Genomic DNA, 27,758 nt, shown 5'->3' on the forward strand with positions numbered 1-27,758 from the left:
GTGGCACTGCAGGGTGACACGGTGGAGAGTCCAACACAGCAAGCAGAACAGGACAGGTAATGGTTAAATGCAATGGCATATGTTCCTCCTGGGATAACCGGAGCCTCCTACGCTGACTGCACACAATGGTGAGCAGACAGACATTACCAGGGCTGCCAACAGCTTCTGCTGCTTCAACCTGTCTTCCCTGTGCTGGCACAGAATGAATCTGCAACTGCCCTTTTCCACCTCCTTTTCCACCTCTGTGGTCAGCAAAAAGTTACAAAAAGCTGTCATTTTTCAAACTCTGTTTCCACTGGAGGCAGATGCACAGCGAGGGGCACTCAGAGAGCCAGAGCTGCTGGAGGGTGAGAACAGAGAGGATCAAGGACAGAACCTTCCCCAGTTCAAGGAACAACACAGAAGAAATTATCAGGGAGTTTCATGTATACAGGAGACAGCTTAACTATCATACTGTTTATTATGGCTCGTATCTCAGCAAAACAGATGATTGATGTACAATCCACCCAAAAGATTATCTTGACGTAAAACACAAACCTGATATTTAAGACTTCTAAGTCATCCTACTTGATGCTTTGTGAACTGGAGACAGGTGGAAGGTCTGAGAGGGGCATATAAATTGGCAGCACCGGCAGAGCCAGGATTCAGCCACTCTTAACCCTCAGTTTCTCAGCTTGATAGGAACAAGGTCATAACAAATGCAGGCAGTGGTACTGGCCTTCCATCCCACTCTAAAGTACTTTTTTTGAGGAAGTACTTTTCAGACTGCTAAAACTTACATGGTTGTTTTTGAAACGTCCTTCATGCTGGTTAAGGGGTCAGAGGTATCCGGACAGCGCAGGAGGCATGGAGCAAACACAATGGCCAAGGCATTGGGTGACATACGGTTGACATCTTCTATCAAAGCCACTCTGAAATCGAACATTCAGGAAAAGAGATTTTAAGCAAACCTTGCTAGAATGCAAGCAACCTGATCGCACCTTGCCAGAGTTCCCAAATATCACGCAAGGAGGCCTCTCAGGCACTCAGTGCATATAGCAGTTCAAAAAAAACCATTAAAATTATTTCGCACAAGTAGACAAAATTTTGTGCATCAGAAAAAGGACTAGGGAGTCACCCAGGTTAAACTAGTCTGGTAGCCTCCCAAAGTATATCTGGTGATTCAGTGTTTCATCTCCAAGAACCATGTTCAGAGGGCACTTGGAAAATCCTCAATTTCCTTAGATAAGAGCAGCCTCTTTTCCAGCACCATTAATCCCTGCTCCTAAGACTCACATACGTTCATCCTTCATTACGTACTATCTGTATAAATCCTGGTGTTCAGATGATTCACCAAGACTGTGAGATCTACCTTATCTTCAAAGTTGTTCTTACCCGATTTGATCCAAACACACGAGGTTGTAGAAGTCACCCATATCTGTTCTCAAGCACAACTATCAACTTCAATTCTTTCATGTCTAAACCAGCAGCACAAGTCCTACACTAACACTTAAGGAGTTTAAGACTTTAAAAAGCTTCCAAGAAGCACCTAAGAGTCACACAGTTTCTCTACAAATGAAGTAATTACACTCATTACTTGACAAGATGGAAGATGAGTCGCTCCAGGGTATTATGATTTGCCTGTGGGAGCTGTTCCAGGACACTGTAAATGGCACAGAGTTGCTCCTGTTTTTCTGGTAGTTCTGCACAAAGGGAGAAAGCACAAGGTGATAAATGCTCTGCAAGGCTAGTGGAAAGCTAAAATTTGCAAATTCTTAGAAGTCTCACTGTCATTTCATTCACCAACTGTTATAATTGAATGTTAAAGCATCCCTCATGGCACTGCAATTGTCCTGCATTTTCAAATGCTGCTGCTGTTAAACATCAAGTGACTGATCAAGACCTACAACAATATTTAGGATGCCTTAATCCCACTGAAATTAAAAGAATTTAAGGATTAAAGTTAAAAGTTAAAAGAATATCTGGATATTAAGATCTGGTTTAGACCATCAAAGAGGAAAAAACACGCATGAAAGGCAACTTATTTACAATCTCACTGTTTACAGAAAGAGCAGCTATATAGTGATATTACACTACAATCCCTCCCCCCACCCAAAAAAAAAAAGGAATCTCGAAGCAAGATGAAGTAAGCTAGAGGAGAAATTCCCTGAGAAGTGTTTTATGTAAAATGTCTAAAATCTTTGCCATAACTGCACTGGAAGGAGCTGTTAATCCAGCATGAGCATCTTAAGAGTTTCTTCTCCCAAGAGCATAATGAGTTAAAGAAGAAATGCTTAAAAAATTACTTTAAAACCTACCTACAGCTCGGAGGAAATCATTGTACTGTGCTGATGTCATCAGTGGGTCTGGCAGCTCCCGCAGCCACTGCTTAAGGATCCCCGTGATGGTGTGAATAGGGTAATTCTCCAGCTTCACTGAGTTTGGATCTGAAAAGGAATGTTTTATTTAGAGCAATTCATTCCTCCTCACAATTCAACTCTCCCATTCACAGAATCCGAGTGGCAATTCAGAAGAAAAGAAAAAAAAAGCAACAAACCAACAAAAGATAGTAATTTAGAGGTACTAAGCAGCTTCTGGCAGCCAACAAAAATACTACAGCCTGCATGGTCACCAAAAAGCTGTTTTTAAAACACCAGAACGTGCCAGATACTTTCAGATAGAAGAGAATTGCAGGGAAAGCTGATATCACAAGGAAGTCCAAAGGGTGGACAAGAGTGCCTGACCTGCTTGCAGCAACTGTTTGAGCTCCTTCATCCGATTTGCTGATCCTGATTTCCTGTAGATCCCCTCCGTGTAGAGCCCGTGCATCTCCACGTACTCTAGCAACTTCTCCATGACAACAGGGACCGAGTTCCTCTCGCTGGTCAGGGAACTCACACTCACTCCGAAGTGTCGTGGTTCTGCATCCTGCTCATTCTGGAACAGATACAGGCCAAGTACTGTGAATCCTGTTCCCAAGCCAGGAAATTCCACTGTTTCATGCTACAATTATCTTATGCTTCCAGAAACTAAAGCTGAGTGTTTTATTCTAGCTTGCTACACACAAGGCATAAGGCAGATTTCCTGAGCTGCAGCAATAAAGAACGCTTATGGTTCACACTGAAGGATTTCTTTATCAGTTTGTCCAACACTGCACACACACTCTGAAAGAAGAGTTCCCAAATTAGGTCAAGCATCACCTCTTAGAAGAATGTTCTGCCTCTGCACGTGCAGAGCTGCACCTGACTATATGCAGAGAAGGGAAGTGTTTGGGCAATTTTTATTCAGTGCCTGGACATCCACTGTTCCTTTGCTGAGAAACAAAGGCAGCGTTTTGCATGCGAAACTTATGGTACCACAGAACCCCATGCCAGATCCACAGGCCTTACCTTTTTCCCACAGGAGGTACAGCTGCTCTGGATTTTGGACATGCACTTCTTGTGACAAGTCAGCTTGCAAACTAGAGAGAAAGGAGCAACTGTTAGAAGCATCCAAATCACATTAAAAAACACATTAGCACCTTGTTTTATTCACTGCCTATATAAACCACATGTACTGTTCACTAAGGCCCATCTGCAGCAGCCAAAGTTACAAGCAGTTTGCACATATGGTAACCTAAGCAGGAAGGCTGAGGGGTGTTTACTCACCACTGCACAGACAGGCTTTTTCCATGGGCCAGATGTAGGATGAGCAGTGCTCACACGACTGCCGGATGCTCACTTGGTAGTTTGTGAACACATGGCCATTGTGTTCTTCAATCTGGTGGGAGACAGAAAGGAATTAGTGATTTTTTTTGCCTTTTAAAAATTATTATTATTTTTAATAAAACCATTTACCCTGTATCAGATTTTCCACTTTATTTTACAATTACAACTGAAGGCTTTGAACTTGAAACCAAATTTTGCCCTATCTTAAGGCAGTTGGGTTTGCTGGATCATTTCATAATTGGCTTGCTGCCTTAAAGTTCATCAGTGCAATACATGAGCTCTAGTTTGTTGTTACTATTCAATAGCTGTTTTCCTTTAAATAGTCCATTATTGAGAAAGCCATTGGCTTCTAAAAGGTGCTATGGACAAGCAAGAAAATATTTGAGTACCACCTATCACTGCATAAAAGCAAGATTTCTGATTTATGAAGAACAGTTTTATATCATGTCACATCTTCATAAGAGGTAAGTGAATTAGTATGCAAAATAAAACAGAATATCAGTACAAAAATCAAACTCTTCCAAGGGTGTTTGTGTTCTGTGAGTGCACCTGAGGACTTGGACTATTGCAAAAGAAGAAGTACTCACTGCACGATCTTGTTTTCGTTTCTTCTTCTGGGCTTTGGTTTGCTGCAGCAGGATACAAAACCGCTGTTAGTCTTGAAATTCAGATATTCCATTCCCTTTTTTTGCTATTGAGTTTCCCAGGCTCTACTTCACCTCCAGACATTTGAGACACTATCCTGCAGCTTCAGCTTGGGTTGTCTGAGCTCACACTACCAACTTCCTAAAAACCAGCTGAGCTCACTGCCTGATGGCAAAGCAATTCCAGCTCTCAAACCTCCAGAGAACTCCTATGTTTTTATCAAAGAAAATGCACAAACACTTACTCTTAACATCTTCAGAATCCGAAAGTTAAAAGATTAACAATTCCAAAAAGGTGAATCAGCAAATCAGAATTTGCTACACACATAATGTGTGTATGGCAAGTGTTTGCCAAGTAACAAAGAATGCTCTGGAAAAGGTTTCTAAGGTAATTATTATGCTGAGACAGTAACAGTGTTTCATCATCCCATAAGCCAGTAACAGAATAACTTTTATACCTTGGGCTGCTCAGATTCCTCTTTTTTTGTATATCCTCTGATGAATTCATCCAGAAGGGATTGAAAGAGATTCAAAACCAGCTTGACTTCTTTCTCTTCTCTTTTTTGGGCCAGATTTGTAACTAGAAGCTGGTAATTTTCCACCAGATCTTTGTAGCCAACATGGATTTGTCCATTCTAGAGAAGGGTAAAATACGTGTAAGACAGTCTTTTTGGATAGTGTTGAGGCAATTTCATATTTTCATGTGTTTAAGTTCAGAGGTGAGAAAGCACAGCCATGATCAAAGTCAAAGATAACAGAAACAAGTTCACAGACTTGTCTACTGCACTGTCCAACAGCACTTGGCTGAGACAAGGCAGTGTCAGAAGACACTGGAAAAGCTGTTGGCACCTCTCATTGGTGTCTAAACACAGCAGCATTAAGAGGCTGAAGATAGCAAAATCCATCCATTTCTAAAAATAAATTTATGGCTGAGTGAATGTGAAAAGGGAAACAAAGAAATCTGCTTAAGATTACAGCAGAACTGTAAAATGAGTCTAACATTCAGCTTTGAACTTTACGCTAAGAATTGCTGAACTGCTTTGTTAAAGAGCTGCAGGCCAAGCCTTTAACCTGCACACTCAACTCACTTATTGCCTGCCAACTTTCCTTTACTGAGACTTAACTACTTACAGGAGCAGAGTACATGGTCTTGATGTTTCCTCTAAACTTCTCTGTAGCTTCAAAAAACAAACACTCAACACCAGACTTCTGGGAGCGTAAGTCATTGATCTAGAAGACAAATAAACCTGCATCAGATGTCATTAAAACAAGAACACCCCACCAGAGTTGAGCTTCCATTCCAATTATTTAAAACAATGTTTCTTAATACACTGTGCTGATGATACAAAATAGGAGAGTCGGTAGTTCAGCTCTAGAGAAATATTTCCTTACAACTCATGCTTTTTTTTTTTTTTAATACAACTTTTGCTGCCCACTCATTTGTAAACAAATGAAGAACTAACATGAATGGCCTGAGTATTTAATGCAATATAATGCATTCAGAGACTTCAAGAATGGAATAGGAAGGGCCCTAATACAGACTTAACTCAGTCAAGACATCCAATCAATTCCACTTTGCTTTAAATTATAACAAAAATTTGCAGCTAGAAAAGTAGGCTCTAAAATTCCACAAAACCAGTGAACATAGATTTGAATTTTATCATGGTTGAGAGCCTCTTACCTTGTTGAGGAGGAACTCATCCAGGTGTTTCAGCTCATTGGCATTTGCAATCTCGCGGACCATGGACGCTCGCCAGTTCTGGGACACGCTCGAGATCTTGCTGATCTTTATGGTCCTGTTCTTCTTTGCTTTGCTGATCTCCTTCACTGCCTGGGGGCGGCCTGGCTGCCCAGAAGAAGCTGGGAAAGAAATCAATTTGCATATTAAATCAGGGTGAATTCTGCAGTTTGTTTCCTCTATAGCCATGCAAAACCTCACAGAAAAGACATCAGCATGCTAAGGGTTAAATCACACAAACTCACCTTCTGAAACTTTCTGAGTTCCTCCCATGTCTGTAAAGAGGACACAAGATACAAGGGAGAGGCCATCTCCTTCCTCAATCATATCAGAGCTCTCCTTTGGAATTTTCTTGTCTGTTTTTTTCCCCAAAAGTCTACGCAAAGGACTTTTAAAAGCAGACCTGAACACAAAAGCAGATACAAGTGTGTCCCATTAGAAATGGAAGCTGGTTCTGCTACAAGAACAGGCTCATAACAGTTACACACAACAGGATTAACCTGTATTAGGAACATTTTAGGTCCAACCTGCAGGAAAAATGAGCAGCACAAAAAAAGAAAGACAATGTGAAAGCACACTCAGACTTTCTGATATTTACTAGATTAGAGCACAATTTTCAGCACACACAGAGACAACACATCCCATATCCAGAACACCGTTTCTGGCTCAGGAAGTCCCTGAGCTGCAGAGTGTCACAAGCTGGAAGAGAAGGCCAGGGAAGTGGCATGACATGCTTGCTGGGTTCTTCAGCTTTTCTCTTGGGGTCTCTCTACAAGAGCCTTTGATCTGAGCTGTAAATTGGTTCTTATTTTAAAAAGAATCAGTTCAAAGACAAGTGTTATGCAAGAAGCAGAGAAGCTGTTCCCCAGCAGGGTCAGATATCAGGTCCACTGCAACATGAAGCAGTAACAGTCACTCCGGTAGCTGATGCCAACACGTGTCTCTCCACAACTGCAGTCTCAAGATGCCCAATTCAAGTACAAGTGGAAAATATCCTTTTTTTCCCCATTTTCTCAAACACAGGCCAGTCACACACACAGCACATACTTGGCATCTCCCTGCTGACTCGCTGGTTGCACGAGAACAGCCGTGTCCAAGGTAGGTAAGTGGTCACTGAGCTTCTTCTGCACAGGGTATTTCTTGGTGCCTTTTTCTTCTTCTATCATATCTGGTGATTGCTACAGTAGAGAGGAGGCATCAAAAACTACATTGTGAGTGAAATAGATTGTCTAAATGGTTTTAAAAAATAGAATGGTAAAAAAAGTTTGCTTCATCAACACAAAACACTTTAGCTAAAAATATTAGCATATTAATATAAGATCCAAGTATATTTAATGCTTTAATCACAGATCCATTTATTTAAAATTAAGTTTTCAAACTCTTGTATAATATTTGCTAAAGATTTTTTTTACATGGATATCAAACAAAAAAAAAATTCAACCTGAAGGAACACAGGCACACAGAATACTACAGAATTGTTTACAATTCTTTAATATTTATAAGCAAGGATAATTAGGTATAAATATGCACAATAGCATCAGTACCTGATTCATGGCAACAGTCTGGGCCAGTGTTGAGAGATCACTTAATGAAGCTGAACTCCCCTTCTTCCTGCAATGTTACAGGATAAGTTTCCAAATATATATTTTAATTAAGTCTGTAGCCCCTTAATATTTAACAACTTTTAAATAAGGTACATATCGATGTTATATCTGAGACAGAATCTTGATCAGCTCTTGCAACTCACTTTTAAATGCAAAATTTACTGGACAAGTGAAAAAAAGATGGGAATGTCAGATTTCCTGCCATATCAGAGGGATGATGGTTGCAAACTGCAGCTCACTAAAATTTTGTTTTCAGTGGATAAAAGACACATGAAAATACACTCCCGACTCTACTTCATCTAAAGCCCTGACTCTCCATTTTAATTCAGCCAGGCAGGCTTTGTATCTTTTGTGAGCTTCTGAAAACATTGTGCCCATACAGATTCCCTGCAGGACTAGGAGCCAAGGAAAAGCAGTTGTTCATAGCTCCATTTGCTCCCATAATATGGCCAGGCTGCCAGGAATTCTCCATCTATATTTAAACATTCCAGATATCCGTTTTCTGTAAAGTAAATAAAAAGGAAGCTGCCCTTACTCCAGTTGATCTTGAGGAGACTTATCCACACGTGTCCTTCCATCCAAGGATTGACTCAGCACATCATTCTGACCAGCATCAGACTGTCTCTTGCCTTTCCACTTCTCCCTCTTGTACTTCAGCTTCTCTGGGTCATCCACATATCTCTGGATTGCAGAAGAAGTGGGACTATCCAGGTCTTTGGTTGCCCTCTGACCAAGACGTTTGTTTTTATCTGCCCAGGGGTCAGATGGACTCCGAAAGCTCCCAGTAGCTGACAACATGTTATGAAGATTCAGTGCAAGATTCATGGGCCTTTCAGGGCAGGTAAAGCTTTGGCTGCCTTTTATTTGGTTACTCTGATTCCCTTGTGTTTTTGTTCTATCAGCTGCCACATCACCCTCTTCTGATACCAGTGGTTGCTCAGGAACAGAACCACTTTCCTTTATCTCACTTGATGGTGGTGTGCCTGGAATGGCTTTTTCTTCACTTGGACTTTTCTCTTCCTCACTGCTTCCCTGAGGGACAGTATAATCTTGTGCTGTGGATTTCTCTGGCACTGGAACAGTTTCCAGGGCCTCTTCAGAAGTGGTTTGTTCCTCAAGGCACAGCGAAGATGGTCCTTCGAAGGACAACAGGACGTGCTTGTTCTGCAAGTCGTTGTGTTCCAGCCCCCTCTGCCGACGAGATTCCCTCTTCTCCCGGCTGGTGGTTACTTTCTCCGAGCCCTCTGTCGTGTTCTTCTGGGGTAATGCGGCTATCTCAGATGAACCTAGGTTTTCAGCTTGTTCATTCTGAGCTCGATCTTCAGCTTGTTCATTCTGAGCTCGATCTTCAGCTTGTTCATTCTGAGCTCGATCTTCAGCTTGTTCATTCTGAGCTCGATCTTCAGCTTGTTCATTCTGAGCTCGATCTTCAGCTTGTTCATTCTGAGCTCGATCTTCAGCTTGTTCATTCTGAGCTCGATCTTCAGCTTGTTCATTCTGAGCTCGATCTTCAGCTTGTTCATTCTGAGCTCGATCTTCAGCTTGTTCATTCTGAGCTCGATCTTCAGCTTGTTCATTCTGAGCTCGATCTTCATCCCCAGCAGCCTGATCCAGCTCTGTTTCATGTTTCACAGGTAGCTCATGTGTTGCTGGCTCACTCTGCTCATGCTTGCTCTTATCATCCTCTCTGTCTTCATCTTCCTGCATTTCTCTCTGCTTTTCTTCAGCTTTCTGCCTTTCTACAGCCATTTCCTGATATCTGTTAAGAATTTGTAAGATGAAAACACAAATATTTAATGCCCAGTGGTCAAAGAAAGTACCAACTGCTTAAATGCAGCTCAAATAGCAATACAAGCACAAAGTACAGCTACAGTCCCAGTGTGCCTGCAGGGAGGTGTCTGCTTGTCAGGACTGGCAGCATCAGTGCAGCTCAGCTCAGTAAAGCTCAAGTCCTGAGCACTTAACCAGTGTCCACACACCACTGGTCACTTGATACTGAAAGATCATGTGGTAATAACTATCTTTAACTTCATAGAGTCCCAAAATGGTTTGGGTTGGAAGAGACCTTAAAGCCCATCCAGTGTCCATAGGCAGGGACACCTTCCACTAGCCCAGGTTGCTCCAAGCCCTGTCCAACCTGGCCTTGGACACTTCCAGGGATGGGGCAGCCACAGCTTCTCTGGGCAACAGTTTATTAAGTTGTTTATTCAGTCAAAACGTCACACAAACTGAGCTTGGCAGGTGAAGCCGAGTAGCTGAGTCATATTGCTCCTTCTCCTTTACCTCTTACGTGTCAGGTGCCCTCTGACCAGGGCCTGCAGGAGACAAATCCTCCTCCTGTGCTGCAGGAAGTGTTTCCTCTCCTGGTACCGTCTCCAGGCTGCCTGGATCTCGATGGCAGCATTGCTCCTCTGCAGGGCCATCCTGATACAGCGGGAACGCCAGCAGGCCTGGAAGGGATATTTCTGAAGTAAGAAAGAGAGGGCTTCTTCAAGGTGGGGAGCGTTACATAACAGTTTGTTGGGAAAACAAGGTTGGCAATTCTTACAGATACCTGTAAAACAATGGCCGCCTGCCGTGTCCTGAGAAAGCGCCTCCTTTCCAAAACCATCCTGAGCCAGCTCTGGAGAAGAATGATTTTCCTGATCACTTCTTTGTGTAGTGTATCCTGTAGTATCTGCCTTTCAGCCTCTTTCATAAAAACCTGCCCAGTTAAAGAAAAGTTCATCAAAAAGCAGTTAACAGGAGCCTTTGAGCCCTCACTGGAGGTATAATGAGATAATGGTAATGCTTAGCACTGCACCAAACCTTACTGGCTGACAGCATGCCCAAAAAGTTAAAAGTCCTTTTAAATTTCAGAGTTTGCATTCTAAAACATACAACTGTATTTACAGCCTTCAAATCACAGGTACCTTCTAAAATGAAAACATCGACCTGTTTGACAAATGCGAATAGCACCAATACCCCCCAAAATATCCATATATTACAGATCTGTACTGTGTCAAAAAAACAGGTTGGCATTAAAACCAAGGAGGCAACTGTAACATCTGTGTCAACATTTGCTAGTTAAAACAGCTCATTTTAGTACAAAATGCAGAGAAGAGTAACACCTGTAAAAGAACGGCACTGAATTTTGCAGTGTACATCAATGTTTCTTACTGCCTTACAGAAAGTTTCACAGACCTTGGTCTTCCCTATTTGATAGTAGCTTTCATTCAGTTTTAGTTTATTCAAATAAGCACAAATGTCTTCCTTAGAGGCTTTGGCATCTTTGGGCAGTAACACCTGAAATTGGTCTATGAATTCCTGTGAAAAGCAGAGACAGCAAGAGACCAAAGTTAGAAGACAATTCACAAGTTTAGAGTTTTAGCTTTAAAACATAAATCTGACTAAGACGCTTATGCTACAGAAACCTGAAAATACTTCAAACAGAACTATTTTTCCTATTCTGTAAAATGCAGGCTTCAGTCCAGTTAATGGTAAAGATCACCTGTATGTGATCCCTAAAGCTACCGGATTGTTTTACAGAAAACTAACTCCCACATGGAAGCAGTACTGTGCAGCACTGACTGAATGCTTTCCTTCATGCAACAAGGAACAACTTAGTGGCAGATGACTCACAATAGTTCAACTACAACTTTTTACCACGCAGGCTCTCTCAAAACAACAATGCATTTTTACAGTTCACCCCAAGTCATGAGCTTCATATGAAGAGCCACAAAAGACTCTGAGGCAACATGTGCTTTTCCAAATAGAGCAGATATTTCTGAAAACACAATGCAGTTCCTTACATACCTGGAATGTGTATTTGGCACTGTAGCCAGATCTCCTGATCCTCACAGTTTCTAGCATTCCCGTGTACCGTAACTGCTGAAGCACCAAGTTTTCATCAAAAAGCATTTCTTTCTGAAAGACATCAGCAGACAACATGCAGTGAGCGCCTGAAGAGTGACAATGAACAAGTTGAAAGAGAGATATTACAAGGCTGAGCCTTAGACCCTCAGCACCCAGCTCAGCTCCAGGGCAGCCTCACCTTCTCTGCGTTGGAGCGGATGCAGCGGATGAAGAAGGGCTCAGCTCTGCCCAGGGTCTCCAGTAACTTATTAAGTGAATTCTGAAATGAAACATTCAGAAATATTTTTCTTCTTCAGATATCAGCGTTTTGAGTTGTGTTTGACTGCAGTGCAGCTTCTGCCTCAGGAATAAGATCTTTCAGGTCTCTTGGCTATATAAAATCCTTTTTCATCCAAGCAGAGGTTCTCCCACACTCCACGGCACATCCCTGTCTTTGCTTTTCTCAAGAGAATTTAAAGTAGGGTTTGCTTATGCTGCAACAGTAGCACTAGATCTGCATACAAGGATGAGGTTGGTTGGCACAGAGAACTAACACATTTCACAGCATAAGGGGAGTCTTTAAATGCACTGACTTTAATCAAGTAATAACCCTACTTCAAGACAAATCTCAAGAATAAAACCCATTGTTTTCCAAGCAAGACCAGCCTAGATTAGCCCAGGAGGGCCTATTCCCTGAGGGTGCACCAGGGGTGTGTCACCTACCTGGAACTGGGCACTTATGCTGGGGGGTTTCTTCTTCTTGTGCAAGTGCAAAAGGGACTTTGTGGTTCGGTCGTGCAGAGTCATGCTCACTATGAGCTTCAGCGATTTGGAATCCAGCAAGTTCTAGAAGAAATTTTTCATAATCGACAAAGTGCAGGTCTCAGTTAAAGGGGAAATACTTCTGTCTGCATCCAAACGAGTAAAAATGAAACCAGCTACCTAGAGTTCCACATTCAATGGCATGTTACATTTCGTAATTATTTCTATTTTGGACGAAAACACTCCTTAAGAGGGAAACTTTTCCACTGCCCCACCCCAAGAATATAAGGTAAACAAGAAGAATTACATAATCACTGTGTTTGCCTTCCCTGATTTGAAGTGACTTTATGCATTTATGGCACCTCCAGTCTAACTAAACAGATGCTAGCTCACAATTTTTTCCTGTTTAACAATTCTTATAAAGGTGAACATTTATCTATTCTTAGCTTGTCAGAAGAGCATAAACAACACAACTTTCCTACCCTGTGAAACAATATTTTCTGCAGTGAGTTCTGGCAATCAAAATTAAGTTCACAGTGCAAAAAAAAAAAACAAAAAAAACCAAAAAAGAGAAATCTAAATTTTCTGAATAACTTTACCTTGGGAATGATCTGCTTCTGTTTGATACCTTTACTTTTCCTGTTAAAATAAATATAATTTAGGAAAGAAATACACATGATTTTTTGTTATTTCAGCAAGCCATAAGGTATATGAGATAAGATGAAGGACAGAAGAAAATGAGCACAAACAGTAGCAGGGTGTGTTCACGCGTGTCTCTCGCAAGTAATCAATGCAAGAAATGCAAACTGCTTTGCAACAAGAATGTCTTTTTATTAAATAGACTCTGTAGGTATTGGAAGCTTTCAAAAGTGAAAGATTTTCTCTGAAGTTAAAGCTGTTCCAAACTGCACTGTTTCAGAGACTGTTTCAGTGTGAGTTATTCTATTGAACTGTACAGTCACTGAACTCTTGTTTAATACTAAGGCACTACCAAATAAAAACATGTGACTCACAAGTTACTGTTGCTTGCAGCAGAACCCCTGTGAAAGTACCTAACTAATTCCAGAAGGACAATGCATGTCCCAGCACCCCACCTGGGAATTCTGGAATGTCTGAGCTCATTCCCAGAACTGCCTGGAGCAGGATACACCTCAGGCACTGCTCCCATCCACACACAGAAGGTGAACAAGTGGAAGCCCTTAGAAACAGGCCTGCAGTTCACATCCTCCTGACTCCAAGCGTGTGTGAGGCAGGTTCCAGCTCCGTGCCACCAAGTTTACTTATTATACATTTACTTATGTATTATACAATTATACAGTTACTTATTATACAATGGAGCCCAGATTCATTTTCTGACACAGGCATAGAATTGTACATGTAAATACTCTTAACCCAGGAATATATCCAGCCTCTGCATCCTGAATTTCAGGAAACCATTCCTTATACCTTGTGAGAGATCTCACTGTTGAATATTTTGCAACAACAAGCTCATACTTGGGTTTAAAGCAAGCTTACGTGAGAAGCAGGCTTAACTTTCATCTAATGCAATGAAGCAACAAAGCGTTCCCTACAGGCTATTTTTCAGAAGAGATGTTTTATTCTTCATTGTCTTGCTTAGTTTTTTGCAGAAGACAAGCTTGAGACAGGTATCTTTTTTAGGGAGTGGAGTAACTGCTTGGTTCTTGTTGCATTTTCAAAGCAATCACCAAAGCACCAGAACTCACATGAAGTGGGAGTGGTGTTGAAGGTGGTTGAGTGACCGAAGCAGCTTGCAGGGATCCCCCCCCTGCCAGGGCAGTCCTTTAATACTGGCGATGATCTGCTCATGCATGTCTCTAAAATGGTCCACAGCAACACAAAGGTGGCAAACAGAGATACACAGCAATGAGGAGGGGGGGAAAACAGGAGTTAAAACCCCAAGAGATCCCATCATCAAGTATGCTCCAAACTGTGGCAGGTCGATCCCAGGCTACTTCTTTGTAAGTGTGAATGATTCTGATGTCAAGTCAGCACTTTCTACTCCATCAGTGCCCTAAAATTTAATTGCCAGGGTCTCATTCTAAACTTACTCTCTAATTCTACCTTTTAATGCAAATTCTTGAGCCATCAATTCAGAAAATGGAGAGAAATTTAGCAAAATGTACTTAATGGCCAGGGAACCCTTTTGTTTAGCCAAGGGTTATATCCTTTTCAGATAGATATAAGCTTCTTAATAATCAACCATAAATATTTTTAACATATATTTGATTACTAAAATGAGGCTACTTAAACACACATCAGAAAAGTAAGTTACAAACAAGTTGTTAGGAGGATACTTGAAGAAATTTTGGTTTTCATTTCCATTTCAAAGTTATTCACGTTTAGCTTTTCAAAGTAAGACTGGGGTGGTCTCTAATTCATGGCAGATTCCATTCTTTAAGCATGCACTGTGCTTGTGAAGTGTTGTGTCCTGGCACAGAACTTACCTTCTTTACTCTCCAAAGAGGCACAAATTAAAAATAACAGAAGTGTAAGAATCACTTCTGACTGTTAGATGCTCTCACCATTCTGAGCAGCAGCACTATTACAGACACCTGTTGCTTCCCTTGGTTCCTCTGAATATTTTGGAATATCAAGATTTGTTTTAAGATATCCCAAGGAAACAGATCTGTTATTCTATGACTAATCCTTTCACCCAAACTGGATCTTTAGTTCTTAATTACCTCAAGTGACAGAGGCTGTCCAGGATGAAGTAATTAGGAAGCAGCATGAAGTCACTGCTTTATGTGCTCCATGGCTTCATTGTTACCCAGAGGATTCTCAGAAGGTCAGTATGGCCTGGAAATGTGCCTCCCTGGCCTGGAAGTTCAGGCCTATTGCTACTTACTTCTTGTTTTCATGGAAAGGAATGAAGTCTTGGAAAGCATTTATAGTGTAATCCTCAGAACAATCAAATGAGAAATCAAGCACTGAGTAGCTGCAAAAGGAACATATATAAAGCCTAAATACTCCATAGAAAGGCAAATCTGCCTATAGAGAACACTGGAGGCAGTTCTGTAGCACATGCCTCCCTCCTAATGATGTCACAAGGCTGCAAAAACATGAGTGCTCCTATGAATCCTTCAGTGACACAGACTGGCTGCAGACGAACACAATGCTAAAAGCAACACACACCAAGCACAGAGAACTCAAAACCCCAGTGGTAAATGGGTCTGAGGCTGTCCCCAACATGTGGTAGCACTGGGTCTTACATAAAATGAGCTGGAGTGTTGTTTTCATAGTATCATAAAGGCCAAAGAAAACAAGAGAGAAGAAATGAAACTTGCTCTCCTTATGGAAAGATCTAGTTGATAATTTGATATATGAAAATGCAACTCAGTAATTCAGCTCTTTTCCCTGGACAGGTTAAGGATGTTTTCTCACCGATAAACTTTTTCTACTGGAGTATTGGATCTCTGGAGTTCAGCAAGGGGAACTCTGGGTCCTTGACGTACCACTCCTGTCAGGAAATAACCAACAAGTTGTATTTTGACAAAGATACGACCATAACAGACAGAAAAAAACACCCCATCAACTGTAACAAGAAAAATATCTATCCAAGGGCCTGGAGTTTTTATTTAGGATTTTATCAAGCTACAGCACTTTGCTTCTCAAACTCCCTACTTCTAGAAAGTAAATTGCAGCTGCTCAGAAAAGCTTCTTAAAATTAATAGTTATGAACTAATAATTTTAACTATGAATACTCATTTGAAACTTCAGAGAGGTCTAAGAAGATCAAAACTAGTGATGAGAATGCATACCAGAACTAGAACTATCTTCCCCAGCTTCACAGAACATCACAGAATATTCTGAGTTGGAAGGGACGCACAAGGATCAGAGTCCAACTCTTAAGTGAAGGGCCCACGTGGGGGTCAAACCCACAACCTTGGTGTTATCAGCACTATGCTCTGACGTACTAGGACTTCAAATTTGGCACAGCCTGACATGGTGCACTGATTGGAGCTGGAAGGCTGAATAATTTCAGGTAAAACAGTGACAGCCTCCTTGATGTGTGACTGTTAAACCATTTTCACCAGTCGCTTAGTGCCAAAGATTGTGACTAGTTGATGCGGTTTTACCACAAACCTGCTGGTTCTGCCAGCGAGCACTAACCAACTGTAGAGGATTCAGTGTTCCCAGAGCAGTTTTCCCTGCCATACCTGCAGTTTTCTGAGCCCTCTGACGTCCCCCCTCTGCAAACACAGCCATGGCCCTGATGGCCGCGCGCAGCACGGCCCAGCGGAACACGGCCACAGGGTCCATCCCAATGAGCTCCCGCACAAACGCACTGTCGCTGCCCCGCAGCAGAGCCACGATATCCGGCCTCATGTAATCCATGTTCTTCTCCCTGAAATCCTGAAAAATAGCCACATTGAACTACAAGCTGTGCTTTGACCTAAGCTATCACTATTCAGAATACCTCATTATTCCAAATAATTCTCACTATAGTGTTACCCTCCAGTCTACACTACCACCACCCAAAGTACAACTGAGTACCCTTTAATCCAGCTCATTCCCAGCAAATTTTCTACACCCTTACAAAAAACTCCCTCAGAAAGGTAAGGATTATTTTATGGTCATCAGATCCATCACCTACTTTGATCTGGTATTTCACTTTTCCAGCAAAGTGGCGGATGATAAAAGCAGGCTCCATCACTGGGGTTCCAACAAAGAACTTGTTCTCCTCATGTTGTTGTTTGAATTTCGCCAGTAGAGTTTGGTTGGTGGCATGTGGAAAACTGGGAATACAAAACAAAAGAGGCCAGCTACTTCTCAAATATGGGTGTGTTAATTATGGTGACAGAGTGAACACCTATTGATCCTTGTGAAAAGTATTAATTCTCCAAGATCTCTACACCTGCTCTGAATTTTAGAGGTGGGCTTAATTTCTGGACCCAAACCAAACAGCTCCACACACAGCAGAATATTCTGTATGTCAATGTTTCCTCCCATTTCACCAGCCAAGTTTAGTTAGGACATTAACTATTTGCCACATTTGCTACTTAATGTTCCAAGGAATTACATACATGCATTTTATTTTAATTAATAATTAGTAATTCCACGGTAAACCACAAACATGGAAGTTTGTAAATTTGCTTAAGCCAAAGTTCAGTTCTAGCATTAATTTATATCACCACCATATTGGAGTCATTAGAAGCAAACTACAGTGTAAATCAGGGTCATAAAGGACTCTTCGCTTCCCACAATATTCCTCTCCTTTTTCAAGTGCTGTATTCATGTTCCCATTCAGTCCTTCCCTCCTCCCTGCCACACATGTTTTTCCAGAAGAGGTTTGTTGCTTACTTGCTTTCTTCATCCAGAAGATAGAACAGGCCAGTGGGCTTCTTGCTGATTAAGTGAATGCAGGCCACATTATCAGTATAGTCAATATTGTGCCAAGTGATCCCTTCACTCTTATATTCCTCCTGTGTAGTTCAAGAAAATTCCCTCATCAGTACAGTGCCCTGACCTTTGATGTCCTGTGCTCTAAGTGCTTAAAACACATCCTCAAACAGCTACAGCAAGTGGAGTTTGTTAGTCCAGGCAGCAGAGACGGAAATAAGGAAAATTTATAAATTAGAACAGAACAGCAGGCAGACAGACTCAGATTAAAGGTCCACTTAGGCACATCACTCAACAGTGCATGTTTGGGGTAGAATTATTTAAAAACAAAAGTAGAGAAAAGAATGTTCTGCTGTGCTCTGCCTTCCCAGCAATCACAGTCTCTGACCCTGGACTTAGACATTACCTCTACAGCATTCCAGTAAAGCCCTGTGTAGACACATCAGAGGAGTTTAAGTCTATTTTTCTCTTCCACAATTCTTGTATTATAAGAAATGACAAATACTTATTATCAAGTTCCAGAATTTTCAAATTGCACTGGCAGAAGTTTCAAAACAGGTAGTTAAGCTCTACACAAACAGCACCAGAACTTCCCCAAGGAAGCAATGGATATTGCCTAGGTTCAGAAAATTTGGAGCTCTCTGACAAGAGAACGTGAAGCTCTTCTGCTGAAATGACAATGCATCAAATGCTCAACAGGACAAGCTTCCTGCTAAGTTACAAATAAAATACCAGATTTTCTTAATGCTGTAAATACCCACAAACTAATGATAAGATACTAAAGTAAAAGAAGGTATCATACAGAAAATCAAGTAAGTTTTATATTAAACAAAGGACAAAGAGCACCTCTCAGTGCTCTAGATGATGATGATAAATGCATTATTTTTAAGTAGGTAGAATTCAGCCTGCCCAACAGACTGCTCAGTGTGTGCTGCCTTACACAACTAAAGTGCCATTTTCCACAGACAAAAAAGCCTTTCTTTAAAAAGATATAGAGATCCCCCTGAGGGCCCTCAGGCTGCAAGAGATACAGGAAGTGGGTCATTCAAGGATTAAGCTTATTTGGAAAAACAGCATTAGAAAAAGAAAAAAGACAATGCAACTATTTACTCTGGTCAGCCTGGATAGCCAGTTCTGTCATAAGTTACAAAACACAGACCTCAACGTTATGTTTATACACAAAATTTGGATGTTTAGTAATCTTCCTTTCTTTAAAATGCTTGTTTAAATTTATCTACATGTTGTTGACAAACTGCCACATACTACAGAATGACTTCTTCCTTTTAGCAAAGTGACTTGAGAACCACATTTTCACACAAAGCAGAAAAAACTCCAAGTTTCTAGAGCAAAAGCCCCCAGAGCTCAGTCTAGAAACAGGATCTGTTCACTCCTGCAGCACCCAAAGTGCTCTGTAAGATAATACCATCTGCAAACAAGTAAATCAACACATGCCAGTAACATCAGGATCTCAGAACTACTGCCAGTATCAACATACAGTTGTATCCCCTAAATGCACTTGGGTGGGAAAAGCAACAAAGACTTATTGAATACTTAAGAACTGATAAAAAGAAGAGAAACTGTTTCCTACTCATTAAAACAAAGCAAACCCACCTCACCTACAGACTTTTAATATCAAACTTTACAGTTTCATTTGGGATCACCTGAATGTTGTCTTAGTTTTTGCAGTTAAACAGGAACTCAGTGCCAGCCCTCTGAAGAAAGATCTCACTTCCATGAGTACACACAGAGCACTAAATAGATGAACAAAGCCACTACTTTCAAACAATAACAAGCAATAATGAAACAAGAAGTTAAAAAAGTAAAACTTCCAGAAATATTCAAACAATTATGCCAAAGGATTTTGCAGAACAGAGGTTAAGTTTGCATAATACAGGAGCTCTTGATAAAAAGTCTTATTTCTTGTTTCTTACCTGTTCCAATTTGAAAATGTGCTGATTGAAATAATACTGAAGCTGCTCATTTGCATAATTTATGCAGAACTGTTCAAAACTGTTGGTTTCAAAATCTTCAAATCCAAAGATATCAAGTACACCAATCGACAGACACTAAAAGAAGACATGGAAATCTAGTTAATAGTCTGTTATACAGTGCCTTAACCCCCAAGAGATAAACAGTACAGAAAGCATTGCAGTCTAAGCTGATAGATTTTGAATAATTGAATATTTAATTTGAATATTTAAGAGTTTTGTCTATTCTAAAAACAGAGATGATTAAATATTACCAAGAAATTTACCATGGGCTTCTTGATCAAAATTTATCCCAGATACCTGAACACATCATTGATCTAAGGACACAACTGCCTGGAAAGACTTGTTTTGGGAGAAACTTACTGTAACAGATTCCTCCATGTCCTTCTTATTAAGAAGTGCATGATTGATTCTTAGAACAATCCAATCAAACAGAGCACTGTACAGGGACTTTGCCATGGAATCACGAGCTGTTATTGCCTGCAGATCAAACAATGTTCAGAACTTCATTTAAAGAAAACCATTTCTGTTTCAAACCAGTGTCACTCACAGATTGAAATCCCAGCAGAGACAAATAAAATCACGATTTTCCTTTAATGCCAACTTCTAACTTTCCTAACACTTTTACAATGTCAAAGTGTACCATATTAGCTTTTTTAACCCAAAAAAGTAAGTTTCAGTTATTTAAAATCATTCTACTAATGTTCTTTTACTCACCTCATTGAGACTATAAGGCAAAATAAGCTTATCATTAGCAGTCACAGTTTTTCTTTTTGTTAGCACTTCTACCAGGATTTCTCGTTTAACCTTCAAAACAAGAGAACAAGAGTAACTGTTACACTCCAGCTCCTCAATGAGTAATTTGACAGCAACAGTGGACATAGAACTTCCTCAGAGAAACCCAAGCTCTTTGACAACATCCACATTTATCATCCATTTACAACTTCTTTAAATTATTCTCAGCTTGGATTCATTCAGATGTTTCCCTGTGGTGGCAAAGAACACACCTGCACTGAATCTACTCCTGAGCAGCTCTATTATTGGTGAGTAAACAAATTCTATTTCCATGCTACATGTCTAACCTAAATGATTTCCCCAATTTCATCTGTTTCCCCTCCCACAAGACAAATGTAGCAGAAGTACTAAAAAGAAGATCAAGATACAGCAACTGGGATATTATGAGAAATAAAATAGTCTGGTTTTATTATAAGTAGAATTAAGTATTAAGTGAGGGTGTTGGGATTTTTTTTTTCCTTTCCTATCTCTCATTTGACTACAAGAATTTAGGCGCCCCGCGAAGATTGTAAGGTGGAAGAGCCCCATCAGGGCTTGACACCAAGGGAATGTCGCGGCCAAGGTAGGATACAATATATATAAAAATGAAAAATTTACTCCGGCCACATGGTAGGTCTTTGTATGCAAAACAACCCCCTGTACTGTACAGGGGGATACGTCATCAACCAATCAGGTGGGAAGGCGACACCCCTCCCCAGTTTGAAAAACTACCTTTTAAGGTAAAATACCTGTTACCTGTTGAATATTCAACATCTTAGGTGGCCAAGAGTACAAAGGGGCGTGGGTTTTTGAATTCGGGGTGCTTTTTCCAGGCATGTAGCTTGGGACTGCACCCAGTGCTGCAATAAAGTATTCTTTCTTGTAAGTTTCCCTCTCCTGCACATGTTTTTGCTATTTTATAAATTGGAAGAAGAGATTTTTCTCACAGATATCCAAGTGAAATGCTGATGCAGAGCATGACAAACAGGTGTATCAAACATTAGGGATTAAGAGAAATACTTTACTTTTAACAGCTGGGAAAGAATGTCCAACACTTCAGGAGGTCCCACGTCCAACCCTTCATCCCGACCCGTGGCTTTCTTCTTGTATGTGACATTACCCAAGTAGAGAATAGCTGAAAGTATTGAAAAAATCCTAAGGAAGAAAAATTAAATTTCATAAGAATTTTTCTTATGAGATCATTGTAACATGTTAACAGAGCCAATTCTACTTCAAGAATTTGTCTGTAAGCCCTGAAACACTCAGGTCTCCTTGCTTCCTACTGAACTGCTTGTGATGCCAATGCACATAGAGCTTATTGCAATTCATGAACATCAACTATCAGTAACAAAAGTTTAAAGAATTCTACTTACTGTTTCTTTGTTGCTGAAAGGAAGCCAACCATCTCCATGGCTTGTTTCAACCTCTCAAATTCATGCCGGAGATCTTCCCCATCTTCAATTTTCAAGTTATGCTGTGAAGAGAGACTCACAACTAAAGGCAGAGAACAAAGCCCAAACATCACAAGAAAACAAGCATAATCTGTCCTGCTTCCTTTCATCTTTGACATAAAAGGCAGACAAACCTTACCAATGCACTGGTATACACCTGTCACAGGTTACCTGGTTGAGGTAGAAATAATCTTCAGGTTGCTTGAGGTGAAATTCTTTACGTTCTTCCTCACTGACTCCAAGTAGCAAATAATAGAAGACATGGTAGTTCCTACAAAGTCAATACATTTCTCTCATGAAAATACGATTTTTATTTTATGTACTTCAGATGCTCTTCAAGTCTTCCATTGATTGGAATTCTTTTGGAAAACTGTTTTAATCTCTTACCTTTCATCTTTCTCTTGAGAAACCAGACGAGATTTTTCAAGCAGGTATTTTTCAACAACAGCCCTAAGGAGCCACCAGAAAATGAAAAAAACATGAGGGCAAAAAGAAAAGACTTCAGAAAACATCAGGCAACAACTGCCAAGAGAGTTCAAATAAGTTCAAATAATGAGATCTGCACTAAAATATACAAGAGAATAACTTAGTTACTACCTTAAACCTAAAACAGGAATTTCAGTAGGCCTATATTATGATTGGAACACAGAGAAATATCTAAGGACATCTATCTGCAGTGCTCGGGTTTAGTGGAGATAACTGGAAACAGGCAGACAAAGCAAAGAAAGTGCTGATGAAAATTGTAAACAGAAACAAGATATACAGAATGGTAACAACATGTTATCCCGGGAGATTAACAGTTATCTGACAAGGAATGTAAAGACTACAAAACCCCCCAAATATTCCAGGTAACTGTGTGACTCTCAGTTCAACAGGACAGTGTGTATGCCAGCCTAGAATGGAAGCCAGACAGAAATCCCCTCCCGGTGTGATAAAGTAACCTCCTGAATGAGATTTAAAGTCCTTGACGTGAGATACAATGACTGAGGCCAAAGTTTGAGCAGCTTTTTCTCATGCTAAAGACAAAACAAGTGTATTCACATTGTATCAATCTCCTGAGCTAGTGTGACTTCCTCTGAAAAGCTGCCAAACTTGTTCAGAGTAACACTCAAAGCAAATGTGCTACAGAGTTCCCAGTCACTTATGTGATTGCAAACATGAAAATGATCCAAAGGGAGGAAATATTGGAGCACAAAGATCAGTGATGGCTCCTGACACTCCATAGTGCAGCAAAACTAGCAAATACAGGCACAGGATATTTCACGTTTGACACACAATTTCAATTAATTAAAGTAATAATCTTATCACTTTTTTAATCTCTCTTAATTGGTGTTTAAACTGTTCTTTAAAATGGCTTCCTTAAATATATTTCACTTCTCTCCAACTCCTCTTAAAAACTCAGATCTTCTGTTTTTCCATGCAAAATGAAGTGTTACGAAAAAGCCCTCATTTAGCAGGAAGGTAAAGATGCAGCAGCAAATCCTTAACCTGATCCAGTTGTACAGCAAAGTAAGGATATTATGCATGACCTGACAATTCCATAAAGCTCAGTTAGAGACTCTCAAACATTTGATATCCAGCAAGGCTTCCCCAGTTCCTGCAGAGATCACCCCACAACCACCCTGTGCTCTACTTACCCCCTGACAATACCATTCTCTAAATAGTTGACTTGAATGAACTTCCCAAAACGACTGGAGTTGTTGTTATGTGCTGTTTTTGCATTTCCAAAAGCCTGTAATAAAGCAAAATGAGTTAATTTTCAATTAATGTGTCAACTGCCAGCTTCCCAAGCTCTTCTGTGCATTGTCCAGACCCCCATTAGCTTCCAGTATAAACTTGGAATACTATGGAAATGGTAGCACATAGATACCAAAAAGGCAGCTCAGGAAGCCCCCATGTTCCTCACAGATCTATATATGTTTATTATTTGCCCCATGCAATAATATTTTGAGGGACTGAGGGAAGGGAATAACACACTCAGATATTTTCAAGAGCACAAGACAGGTAATCACAGCTAGAGAGTACAAATCAGCCTCAATCCCTAACAATTAGGACCTTAGAGAGGATATTCAGCTGGAAGGAGGCAGCACGGACTACCGTGAAACTGCCTCTCCCATACAAGGGACACAAGCTACATCCTATTCCCCATTTTTTCTTTAAGTGAGACAGAACGTTAAGATCTCATTTATAAAGTTAGCCCAAGTTGTGTATTCAAAAAACAGGAGAAAGACAAACAAAACCACTTCGGTTTACAGAACCACTCACTCATTGGGCAGCTACTCTGCTACACAACTTCAAAAAATGTAGTCTCATTTTGAGGTTCTAGGAAAGGGGGGAAAAAATACGTATGGCACAAACCCTAATTGTGCATCTCTAATATTTCTGTTGGATCACGAGTCCTCTGATATCACAAAATATCCTCAGCATGAGCCATGCTTAAAAGTAAGTTATTACATCTAAAAATCCAGTAGAATTAGTTATCGGGAATGTCCTTAACTTTATCAACTCTTAACTGTGTGTTCCAAGCTTAAGGGGAACTTGTCACCCTGTACCATGAGCAGGCAATGCAGCACCTAGAGCAGAAACCCCGTGTAAGATCTAATTGTTTGCAAAAATACCCTGCTCAGGGTAGACTATCCCCAGCAATTCCTGCCGCAGATATTTCCTCTTAAAGCTCCAAGTAATTAAAGCCTCCATTAGGAAATCCTCCTCCCTAATATAGAACATTCAGGGAATGACTGCACAGAAATGCCACCCTCTTCCTCCACACACATACATCCGGAGTAGGAGGGATAAGGACGACAACACAGAACTGAGCTGTTTATACACAAAACTGCCCAATTATGTTGTATTTCCCTACATACATATCATATTATTTGTATATTGAAAGCCTTCCCTTCTCTTTTGGTTTTGGGGCTTTTTTTCCAAAGCACCTTAAGGGTTGCAGCCATACTGCAGTGGGACTCCGGGATCACTAATTCCCAAACAGATTCTCCCAGCTTTCTACCTTTCTATCTCTTGCAAGATTTCCGCCACAAGCTGTCTCATGTTCAGAGAGCCTGAGAAACTTCCTATAAACTGGGAGAATGTCCATAATTCTTAAGGCAACTGTTATTTTTGACCTAAAGGACTAAGCTAAAGGAGCTCTTCCTGTGCAGGTGGACTGTGCTGTAACTGCAGAAGGGCTTCTGGAGGAAGAGGATTTGTGTCCAGCAGTAGCTGAAGAGACAGGATTTGTATGCAGAAGTGCTTGCCTATGGCTGGAGGGAGAGGATTTGTATCCAGCATCTCCCAGATAGCTGAGCTCAGCCTCTGGATTTTCCAAGACCACACTACATATCTCACAATGCCAACAGCACCCCCACTCAGATTTTTCAAAGCAACCATTGCCCAGCCATCACTATTTTTTTGTAGCTTCCATCCAAAGTATCACCCAGATTTCTCTTTTCAAAGCCCATCTTGCATGCACATGCATATTAATATGTGCATAAAATCCAGGTCAACTCCTCAGCAGGGACCAAACCAGAAGTGAAAGTCCTGTGACATGAACACAGCTCTTTAAATCAAACCCCTCTTCCTCTCCAGGACAGTGGCTCAGCTCTGGCTCTCTGACATACACCATCCAACTTCCCATTCTGTGCCTTGGGAAATCTGTTGGAGTGAGCTTTGCCAGACTGCAGAATAATGGACTTGCAAATTGATCTCACAAAAACCTCTTTTTCTAAAGTTTTCTTACCTAAGCCACCAGTTAACCATCAGTTCACTGGTTATATCCAAGAAACCAAACCACAGTACAGCTACATTTGCCACATTATTTTGTAAGAACTAATTTTTGGCATTATAGAGTTAAGAAACCCCATAACTTGGGCTTCCTGACAAACTTTTCTTAGTGATTACTCATGTAAGCAATGAATACAGTTTAAAGGCTCTTATGATCTCATGTGTCTGGTATTTGGTCAAAGCACACAGCAAATTCTTAAAAGCTGATCTAATATTAACAGTTTTTAGGAAAGTTTTCATGAATGCTTTCCTCAGAAGAGCCTTTAACATCTACAACGTTTTACATTCCAAGTCAGTTAACATTTTGGGTAGAGAATATTTTTTTTGTTACATTTAACTTTTAACTCTAATCACCAATCACTGTTACCATGTCCTTCCATATACCTTGGTGAGTACAAAATAAATTCAGAAGATGTGAGGGGACAAGAGAATCTCAGGTAAGGAGAAATAAATCCTTTATACGAGCAAATTCATACACTGTTTTCCCTCGTGAGTCAATGGAGACAGATAAACTCAAAAAATTAAAACAAAATTATTCCAATGCACAACACCAGCTACATAAAAAGAGGGTGAGTCAAAAATAGCAGAGCAAGGGCAGTGGGAATCAGAGCTGGGACAGCCTATTCCAGGAGGCAGAAAGTCATCCAACCCATCTTCTTAGTCTGGAATGCAAGAGGCATAAAGTGGATCTGACACTCAAAACTCCTACAGCAGTGACAGATTTAAAAGTATTCAGAAAAACATCAAATTCTCCCTTTATTTGTTGTCAAAAAACCCACCCCAAACCAAGCCACACACGTACTCCCTCCTAACACAGGAACACAACTAAAAATCTCATAGTATTAATTCCTAAGAGTTGCCAAAATCTGAAAAAGCTACTGGAGTTTCCATGTAAATCACAGACAGAGCCACCACTGCACAGCCCCATCTTCCAATGTGCCAAATGACATGGAAGACTCAAATTCCACACCCTGGAAGAGGAAATTACTTCTTTGGAGTTGAGCTTGGTTTAACAGTGGTCTTTACAACCATGCTGTGAAGTACGCACTCACCCAGTGTTCGGGGTCATTTTGCAATTCCATGTGCTGTGGGATGCTCCAGGGAACTCCAAGCACGGTAAGAGTAAAAACGACCAGGTGATTTTTTCCCCAGGAGTTGTGTGCAGCAGGGAAAAGTAGCAACAATGCATTTTTACCAAAAAAATCAAGTAACATCCAAGCAAATGGAAAAAGGAAGTTCCATTCCTCCTCTGATTATGATTCTTAAACAAACAGATGCAGATAAATGTTTAAAACAACCACTTTCCCTGGAATAGAACAGGCTACACCCACAAAATGCATGTACAGGCTTTGATGGTAAACACAAATGAAAATCAGAGTTGAAGCTTCAGTCCATCTTATCCCAAAGCCACTAGCACAATGGGAATGTCATAAGGAAAACAGAGCTACAAATGGCTTCACTGTGATTTCCACAGAACTGTAAGGCATAAAACTTTCTACAGTTAAATTTGATAAGTTTTTTAATGTGGTGAGTTCTAGAAAATCTGATCCCCCCAACTGATTACACTGTCAATAAAAATTCTCCTTTAGAAGACCACTTAATGAATGCTTCCTGTTGGACTTTTCATTTCATTTGGGCCTTAATTCTTCCCAAAGAATGGTTCAGTGGCATTAGGAAATCTTCAAGAATACATCCAAATGGGAATAAGCAATGATTTTCCACATAATATAGGAAAAATTAGGATTCCCCCAGTATCTGTCCCACCTCTCCTCAACTCCCATTTCAGAGGGAAATGAACTTTCAGCACACTCAAAAAGTAACTGGAATTCTGTAATAAACCCAAGATACTGAGGGCTACAATTAAGGACAGACAAGTCAAGAGCTCTGCTGCCAAAAGAAAAGGCTCCAATTCCCTCTATTCCCTCACCACATGCTCCCATCCCCTTGCTCAATTCTCTGCCACTTTATTAAATTAATTGGCTTGAAGAATAAGTTAAATTTAGGTTTCCAAAATAAATTCAGTCTTACATTGCACACTGTGCATTTTATAGCCAAAACATGCAGTTAAGACATTTTTTCCCTGATGAAAGGAAAATATAAGTTTATTGGAAACTTCTTCAGTGTATATGGAAAGGT

At 40.5% G+C, this 27,758-nt stretch overlaps 1 protein-coding gene across 5 annotated transcripts in view; it reads right to left on the bottom strand.

The window, feature by feature from the left end:
* Nucleotides 1–27,758, bottom strand: part of MYO9B (myosin IXB) — a 37,151-nt gene that overhangs the window by 2,753 nt on the left and 6,640 nt on the right. For 3 of the 5 annotated variants that reach the window (XM_029964291.1, XM_029964289.1, XM_029964299.1), the window contains exons 3-36: nt 23,480–23,574; nt 22,230–22,292; nt 22,014–22,113; nt 21,765–21,865; nt 21,417–21,546; nt 20,335–20,424; nt 19,981–20,097; nt 19,561–19,695; nt 17,591–17,712; nt 16,884–17,025; nt 16,447–16,642; nt 15,671–15,746; nt 13,993–14,103; nt 12,868–12,907; nt 12,230–12,352; nt 11,706–11,786; nt 11,468–11,578; nt 10,856–10,978; nt 10,227–10,376; nt 9,956–10,122; nt 8,208–9,431; nt 7,613–7,679; nt 7,116–7,246; nt 6,314–6,471; nt 6,012–6,190; nt 5,462–5,560; nt 4,789–4,965; nt 4,274–4,315; nt 3,627–3,738; nt 3,369–3,439; nt 2,724–2,916; nt 2,298–2,426; nt 1,577–1,682; nt 780–911 (exon numbers count right to left, since the gene is read on the bottom strand). In XM_029964291.1, the coding sequence (XP_029820151.1) occupies nt 780–911; nt 1,577–1,682; nt 2,298–2,426; nt 2,724–2,916; nt 3,369–3,439; nt 3,627–3,738; nt 4,274–4,315; nt 4,789–4,965; nt 5,462–5,560; nt 6,012–6,190; nt 6,314–6,471; nt 7,116–7,246; nt 7,613–7,679; nt 8,208–9,431; nt 9,956–10,122; nt 10,227–10,376; nt 10,856–10,978; nt 11,468–11,578; nt 11,706–11,786; nt 12,230–12,352; nt 12,868–12,907; nt 13,993–14,103; nt 15,671–15,746; nt 16,447–16,642; nt 16,884–17,025; nt 17,591–17,712; nt 19,561–19,695; nt 19,981–20,097; nt 20,335–20,424; nt 21,417–21,546; nt 21,765–21,865; nt 22,014–22,113; nt 22,230–22,292; nt 23,480–23,574 (5,093 nt within the window). Of the gene's footprint in view, nt 1–779; nt 912–1,576; nt 1,683–2,297; nt 2,427–2,723; nt 2,917–3,368; nt 3,440–3,626; nt 3,739–4,273; nt 4,316–4,788; nt 4,966–5,461; nt 5,561–6,011; nt 6,191–6,313; nt 6,472–7,115; nt 7,247–7,612; nt 7,680–8,207; nt 9,432–9,955; nt 10,123–10,226; nt 10,377–10,855; nt 10,979–11,467; nt 11,579–11,705; nt 11,787–12,229; nt 12,353–12,867; nt 12,908–13,992; nt 14,104–14,733; nt 14,737–15,670; nt 15,747–16,446; nt 16,643–16,883; nt 17,026–17,590; nt 17,713–19,560; nt 19,696–19,980; nt 20,098–20,334; nt 20,425–21,416; nt 21,547–21,764; nt 21,866–22,013; nt 22,114–22,229; nt 22,293–23,479; nt 23,575–27,758 lie in introns of all 5 variants that reach the window. The other 2 variants (XM_029964294.1, XM_029964295.1) reach the window with 2 other exon arrangements.

This window comes from Manacus vitellinus, unplaced genomic scaffold (genome assembly GCF_001715985.3).
Source record: "Manacus vitellinus isolate BGI_N305 unplaced genomic scaffold, ASM171598v3 scaffold_107_pilon, whole genome shotgun sequence".
Classification (NCBI taxonomy): domain Eukaryota; kingdom Metazoa; phylum Chordata; class Aves; order Passeriformes; family Pipridae; genus Manacus; species Manacus vitellinus.